At 42.0% G+C, this 8,316-nt stretch overlaps 1 protein-coding gene across 1 annotated transcript; it reads right to left on the bottom strand.

The window, feature by feature from the left end:
* Window positions 1-441: 441 nt before the first annotated feature.
* LOC131253501 (alpha-soluble NSF attachment protein-like) lies at window positions 442-4,362 on the bottom strand. The gene is made up of 4 exons (XM_058254527.1): window positions 4,169-4,362; window positions 4,028-4,075; window positions 3,188-3,268; window positions 442-1,084 (listed from the first exon to the last, which is right to left on the bottom strand). Exons 1-4 carry the CDS (start codon window positions 4,280-4,282, stop codon window positions 1,004-1,006), a joined length of 324 nt encoding a protein of 107 aa, XP_058110510.1. The 5' UTR covers window positions 4,283-4,362; the 3' UTR covers window positions 442-1,003.
* Between the last annotated feature and the right edge of the window lie 3,954 nt (window positions 4,363-8,316).

Below are 8,316 nucleotides of genomic sequence, written 5' to 3'. Positions count from 1 at the left end.
TTGATCCAAGTGGCCAAGTCTTTTAACCATGCATGCATCACATATAATCTATTTCCAGACTAAAAAATAAAAAATAATAACAATAACTCAGCAACTAGAATGATGATAGACAATAGGCAATGCTCGCCAATCCAGTGTCTAATCTAATGTAAATTTGAGCCACCACTGTCGACAATGAAGCCAATTAAATGAACCCAGATCCAAATCACCAAACCACATGCCACGCCTGGGAATCAGATGGGTGTTGAGGGCACCGACGTTGGATTTTGCATGCATTTGGATGCATCCCTGATAGGAATCGTAATTACTAGTCTAATGGTGGAAGCAAGCAGTTTCTAAATCTCCTAAACATATTTCTCCATCATACTGAACATTCACAATTCATTCAGTTCGAAATTCATTTCAATCCTGCATCCAAACACAACCTCAAGACAGCCATAATAACAAGCAAAATAAACACTTCCGGAATAACATTGGAATCCAGAGAAGAGGGGAATATAGCAGAGAAGAGATTCAGGGGTCACCACAGATCCATAGTAACATAGATTTTGAGTTCCAAGAACAATGTACGATTTCAGGATTCCCACCATCCCTACTAAAATAACAAATCCCAACCACCCACACTCAATTGGGAAGCAGAAAATTCTAGTGTGGGTCCAAAGCATCTCATACAAATCCAACCTCGTAGCCTGAAAGGACCTAACCTGATAAGGTGGGACCAATCACAAGGTCACCGTTGTAGCAACAATTCAAATCATCCGCTTTTCCAGTGAAAGGTTCTTGTTTATTATCAACACAAATCAACCATTCAAGAGACAACCCATGGACACAACTCTAGAAAACGAATCCAATCTATCTAAATAGTGATATCCCAAACCAAGGTAGATACAAAATGATCGATCATATTAATAGGTGAAAGAAGGCGCAAGAGAGTTCCACCACAGCATGATGCAAATTAGTAAAATACAAACCGAAAGCATGGAGTGAAAGACAGAGAGAAGACTTAGGTAAGATCATCCTCTTCTTCTTCTTTGGCTTTCAGTGCATTCTTCGCTTTCAAGAGTAGAGAGGTTTTCCAAGCATCCTACATACAGATACAAAGTGGAAATATACGCAACTCAGCAAACAAAATGACACGCCCAGACACAAGGTATAGGCTTGTATACTAGCTTTGCTGAGCCAGGGTGTTTCTACACATTGCCACATATGCAAACCTGGCATAACCCGTGCATCAAGTGCTGGTATCCCACCATGGAGATGACCTGCCCAATAATTAGGTTGATCAATTCAATAGGTGGGCCAAGTGTCACAGTCAAAAAGCCAGTACACAAGCAATGTAAATGTTTCCTGCATGATGAGCTGACAGGCCTGATTGTTGGATCAGGCCAACAGGGACACACCTGATGCAGGGGTTGGATGTCCTACAAATGCCAGCTACATGTATAATTGTGTAGGCTTAGCAAAATTATTTATGTATGTGTGCATATATATCAGGAAAGTGTTCCTATAAGGTCAACCTTACTTTAAGGGAAAGGTCAAGCTGTGTAGACCCCACCATGATGTGTGTCATGCATCCACCCCATCCATCAGATGTACCCCCACTTTCTAGGCCTACTGCCCAAAATTCAGCCTGATCCACACCCACCCATTAAAACCCTGCTGATTGCTTGTGGGGACTCACCGAAGTGTGGTTCAAACATCTGACTCATCTATTGTGTGTCCCTCTTGGATGAGTCCCACCAAATTTCAAGTTATTCCAAAACTTAGGTGGGCCCCATGAATTGATGTCAGATGTTTTAAGCATGATTTTGCACTGTTCCAGATGGTATGGCCCACCTGAGTTTCGGATACAGCTGGTTTTTGGGACAACTCATCACCTGGAGGGGATTCACTGGATGCATGGATTAGATTGTCTGAGACAATTATGGTAGGGTCCATTGAGCTCGACCTTACCATAAGCTACGGTAAGGTCAACCTTATAGGAACATTTCCTATATATATGTGCATGTATGGCCATGTAGGTGTATGTATATATACATACATCCATGTGCACACACACAAAAAAGAGTAAACAATACAATTTTGATTTCTCATAACATCTGGTATAAAACAGGTCCCATGAAATGGTAGAAAGCTACTACATGTGCAAGGCTGATAAGATCAATCGGCAGAGTAAAATGAGGAATTATTGGGCCATGAAAATGGTTTCGTGACAAGCAGGAGATACCCATGGTTTAGCAGTTCAAATCATGATACAGGTGATTCAACCAGATTGGCAGGCTACAAAGGTTATCCGATCAAGTTATAGACCCAGATGTGAGTATTGTTCACACAACTGCAATGTTCAGACATGTCTGTTCATCTATAGACAAGCATGAATTGGATAATTGACAAGTTAGTCCATATTTTTAGTTAGTTTACCATCACATTCAAGTTACCTTTTCCAATTAAACTTGATTCACAAGCAACAATGGTTGTTTAAGTTAAATATGGAAACTGATCAGTGCATTTGTCTCTGAGGCCGTAAAGTGGTGTGTGATGCTCATTTTATCTAAGTCTCCTTTTTAGTGGTGTGATATCCTAGATTTATTCTCCTGTTTCTTTTCTCATTAATTCCCACAAGTTATTTTTGCAAATTGGAGGTGAAATTTTATCCTACGATTGGCATGTACCTTCTAACTTTATTTTTGGGTTTGGTTGTTGCTTCATCCTGAGTCAAGAATCACATAGATCGGAAATTGTGACCTTTTAAGCTTCAGCCATTCTTCTTTAGATGTGGACTTTTTTATTCTTTTTTCTTGAGGTCTATTTGTACAGTCAAGAGTTAGGATCATTGAATTTGGGAGATTTTAGGGTGTGGCCCATCTACATTGGGTCCCATCAGATCAATGGTTTACTATCACCAAACAAGGTGCCCCAGATGTACAAAATTACGACCCTAAGCAGAACTGGCCCAGGTTTTCAAAGCTTTTCTACCACTACATTATGGTGGGTAAGCAACAAAAATCATGCCAAAAAAAAAAAAAAAACAACTGATCCATGATATGCCCATCCAGATCAGATCCACCATCAGAAGTAAAATTTGAAACATGCCCCAAATTTCACAAGGTTACTACTAAGACCACTAATTAGAATGCAGCTTTCTTTTAAAATCAGTAGAAACAAGTTCCCACAGAACAGTAATTACCAGCCGGGTCATGCTATCGAACTCCTTGATCACACTAGTGAATTTCTCAACATCTTCCTCATCAATTGCTGCAGCTAAATCCTGCCATATAAATAGAAATTTCCTGGTTTAGCCTAGAATCAAAATCGTGAGGAAGCAAACAGTATTAACATAACACTCATTTTCATAATTAATCAGGTCATGGGGTTACTGTTAACGACCAATAATTGTTTTACGAATATTTATATAGCCTTCAAAAGAGAACATATTTTTTAATACTTCGGCTGGATTTTAAGAGGAGCAGACAGGAAGTACTCCCGCTCAAATTTCAATTAGGATAAGTATCGACCTTCCCTTTCTTATCCTAGTTCAGATTTAGGGGCCTTCCCTTTCTTATCCTAGTTCAGATTTGGGGGCCTTCCCTTTCTTATCCTAGTTCAGATTTAGGGGCCTTCCCTTTCTTATCCTAGTTCAGATTTGGGGGCCTTCCCTTTCTTATCACAGTCAAGATCTAGGAACCTTCCTGTTCCTATCCCAACTGAAACTTAAGGGCAGAGAACACCAAAAAAGGAATCACACTTAATGCAATTTTCCATTTTCGCAAGGCCCGAGGGAAGAGTTGACTGATATCTGCAAGTCATGGAACCAATTCTGATTTTACATCCTCCCAAACAAACGCTAAAGGATCTAAAGAAAATGCACAAGCAGGTGCCACATTTCAAAGCAGCCATGTCCTGCGAGAGGCAAACTGATACACTTGATAGAAAAGTGAGCAATAAGAGGGTCACTGTTGATACCTCACCACAGCTCTCCTATAGTTTTCATAAAACAAAAAGGAATGAGATTTATGCCAAAACTTACAGCTAAAAACTTGTGTTCACGCGTCCCTGAAAAGGTCGGATCCATTTCCTGCACAAGCATTTGCAAGATGCACATGTATAAGAAAGTCAATCCATATGTCGGATAAATTTTTGATTTGTTGATCTAGAGCAAGACATAGACCTCGTATCGCTCTAATGAGTTTGTTATTGCAACAACATCGCCCCTGCAAAGCTGGCAGAGGCCAGCATTGAGGAGAATTCCTTTAACACTGTACTTCAGAAGATTGTTGTTCATCGAATGCTTGGCTATCGCTTCAAAAATCTCAACCGCCTTAGGATATCTGAAGAAGAGAAAGAAAATATTATTATTATTATTTTATTTTTATATATTACTTTTTATTTTTATTTTAGAGAGAGAGAGAGAGAGAGAGAGAGTTCAGCTTGTTTTATAATTAGCATTCTTGCTGCATATCAATGGCGTGCTCAACTCTGAGCAAAAATTGCCAATTCCGAGAACTGATAATTGTTCTACATGCAGGTTAATTGCTCTGATTATAGATCAAAGAAAGAAAAGCATGTGATGACACCAAGCTGAAGAGACTCTTGAGTGACATCAAGGAGGGCCTTTCAGCCCAATTGCCAATCTGGCACACATGCAAGCTCTGGCCCATCCGTCAGGTTGGGCCCACCATCAAAACAGCCTAGACCAAAAACCAGGCCTCCCAATCAATGGGGCGTTCAACTCACCATTTTTTAGATAAGGATTATATTTGTTTTACAATTAGCACTCTTGCTGCATATCAGCGGTATGTTCAATTCTAACCAAAATTTGAGTTCCGAGAATTGTTAATTGTTCTAAATTCAGGTTAATTGCTCTTACTACCGATCGTAGAAGAGAAGTTAATTACTCTAACTGAAAAGGGCATATGATAACATCAAGCTGAAGGGGATTGTGAGTGACACAAAGGGGGCCTTTCACAATAATTGCCAATCTGACACATGCAAAATGCTAGCCATCTGTCAGGTTTTACTGTTAAGGGTCAAATATTGTATATTAGACCCCATTTATTAACTGGATTTACGAGCATGATACTGTTTAACGCTTTATTTTTAATCATGTTGTGATGCAAGGTGATTCTACGAACGTGGACTGAAAAATGATGTTAAATGTATGGATTGACGCTTTGAATTCACCAAAGCATGAGACAAACCCCAGGGGACTAAGACTGAAGGATTTACACACCAGGGATCCGAGGAAATAAAACCGTTCACGTTAAAGAGGTCCGAAACTGGCACAGAATGCAAGATCACAGGGTTCTCGCCATCCGATTGGCTCAAAACTTCATACATGAGATTGAGACCATAAATTAACCGTACACGTCAAATTTCATCTGTTATATCCCTGTGAAAGTGGCCCAACGGACAGATCAGCCTCTAAAACTCTGATTTTGGGCCCACCTGCTATCTGGATATGCTTCAAAATTGGAATCAACACGTTAAGTGAAATGAGAATACAGATGGACGGAGCGGATTTCTCACAAACATCTTCAAAGGGCCTTATGTATATCATGTGTGCACGGTAGACAAGTGCACTAGCCGTGCACTAAAAGTCTCAAAGTCGGTCAGCACACGCTGACTGGCTCCATCTTCTCCGAATCAAAGAAGGACACAGCGTCCTCACGTCGTCCGCCGGTTCCGTGCAGTGGGGCCCAGTTCTCATCAAAATCATCAATCTGGACCATCTATTGTGTACAGAGGAGGGTTATTAACCTCACCTAGGTGATATTTTGACATCATGCAATCCATGGTAAAATCCTAGCCGTTGAATGCAGGATGGATGGCTGGGTTACAATTCAATGGGCCACACCTAACTCGATCCAAAATCACCCATCTCTGAACGTTTTTTCGTGGGAAATCGAATGGACGGACTGGATTTCGAAACCGAACTGGATCATGGACTCCACCGACCTTCACAGCGCCCGACTGTGCAAGCTCTGTTCCGCAACAGAGCTGCGGTTGATCCAGGCGGGCCACTATCGTACATCAGGTGCTTGATCCAGACCATCTATTGTGTAGAGGGGCCAAAATTGTCCTTAGGGACGTCTTCATTTACGTCGTTTGTGGATATCACAAATACCAGCAAAGGGGCAGAAATTTCGGGCTCTCACGTGTAGCTGCGCATGTTCTGCGAAAGGAGTGCGTAACTCCTTCCGCAATGACCGACCTCAGCAAGGTGACTGCGACCAGCGTTTCTGGACGGACTTGGACAGCTACAAAAGAAAAAGAAGAGGGAGACGAGAGGGGGGAAGGACAGGGGCTTGGCTTGAACGTGGATTGCGAGAGAGAGAAGTTGAGTTTGTTTTTTTTCTCTTTTCTTATTATTTTACTTAGTTTATTTTATTTTTAAAAGAACCAGCCATCCATGTTTGACTGAACCTCTTAGCTAGGGCTAAGAGGTGAAGCTTGTAGTCTGATGGGAGAGATGTTGCTTGTGCCTTTTGTTTAGATTGAAGGGATTTTTGATTTAATTTTATTATGAGAATATTTTTAGTTTTTAATGGCTTGTTGTGACTGAAATTACAATGGGTTTGCAATGGCTTTGAGTATTTCTTTTTCCTTATTTTGATTATGATGTCAGGAAACCCTGTTGTTCGCCATCATCTCCTGGGCATGGTTGGATGTCGGTACCCTTCCTAACCTTCATACATCAATGATTGGTTGCTAATTGGTTGAATTTTATTGTTTGCTTTGTTTCCTGGGCATGGTTTGGTGATGGAATCCATTCTAATTCATATACCTTTCACCTCTTGAAAACCATATCAAAGGAAGTTCAGTTTAAATTCCATAATTCTTGATGCAGGCATAAGATCTGTCATGCCCCAAACTCGGAAACCGGGCTCACAAAATTCCCGATCGCCGAATCCGGCGCCGACAGCCTCCGTAGAACCCCATTCTCGGCTCCCAGCCCCCATTCGCCAGGTTCCGATCCTGGGATGCTACAAGGAGGATTTTCAATATCAGTTTGATTCGTAATAAGCATAACCAAAGGTATAACCCACAAACAACAACCAAAAACTCCATCACATTTCCACTATCATCAAAAACTTTACAAGTACAATGAGCATAAAGGGAACAATGATGATGAACAAAAACTCCAAAATGATCTGCCACGAGTCCAAGCCTCAGCGCTGCTGCGATCCAACGTCACCTGCACGCAACGGTCGTACATAAGCTTATAGAAAGCTTAGAGGGTGGTGAAAGTGTATGCTCAAGGTGGTAATGCAGCTATGCAGTATCAGAGTAATGCGGAACATGCTGATGAATGCCAATAATACCATTAGCCGTACCAAGGCCATGCGGTGTAAAGAATGATGTTGGCCATACCAAGGCCATGCAATGCGAAATGCAACTCAAGCACACAAATCCTCATCTAAGTCCACATATCGATACAGCTCAAAATCTGGAATATCACCGGGGTCTAGTACACTCCAAGTCAGATTGCCGCCCCATTGGGCGCAATAAGGTGAGTGAAAAAGACCTCACTATCCGCCTGCCAAAATCGGGCTCGGCTCGTCAATAGCGAACCCATTCCTCGAGCTGGTCAGACTCAGCCTAGCATTGGCCCCTACTCTCAGGCGGGTAAGGCCTCACCCCCTTTCAACCGACCACGACACAGTGGAAAGCGCAACGGTCTGGTAATCGGCACTCAGTGCTCATGCACCCACTCGGTCTAGACGTTGGAGTAACCTCTTGGTATCATAAGGGTTTAGGAACTTTCACCCAAGGATATCTATCGCACCCCATGTAGAACAGTATTTTCGGTATCCAATCCTGCCAACCACGATACGTTTGTGGAGGCTACGACCCTAATGTCGCTAGGGCGTACAGTAACCATATCACACAATGCGAATGCATGAATCACATTATCTAGTCATGCAGCAATCCTGCGCGTATCGTGCGCTCATGTAGGGCAGCACCCCCTATACGGGAGCCCCTAAACAATCTCCCCGAAGGCATATGCTATGATCAGTCATTTCTCATATCAAGCATACGTATGATGCATATGATCATGAATCATGGAACTAAACATGTTATATGGGATGGATAATGTTCATAACGAAGATGGGCCTAGACGGCCTACACATAACACGTACGAGCCTAACAATGGGCCCCAGGGAAAGTCATAATGCGGACATTTAACCACACTATACTTGTAATGTGGACGTCAAACCACCATTGCTCCCAAGGCATAGCCCGACGTAAACATCATCACATAACCCATGTTGGGATTGTACATTGCAATGGACCTTAGGTACATCCCATTGGGCC

Source organism: Magnolia sinica, chromosome 8, assembly GCF_029962835.1.
Source record: "Magnolia sinica isolate HGM2019 chromosome 8, MsV1, whole genome shotgun sequence".
Taxonomy (NCBI): Eukaryota; Viridiplantae; Streptophyta; class Magnoliopsida; order Magnoliales; family Magnoliaceae; genus Magnolia; species Magnolia sinica.
This window is presented reverse-complemented; position numbering and strand designations above follow the sequence as displayed.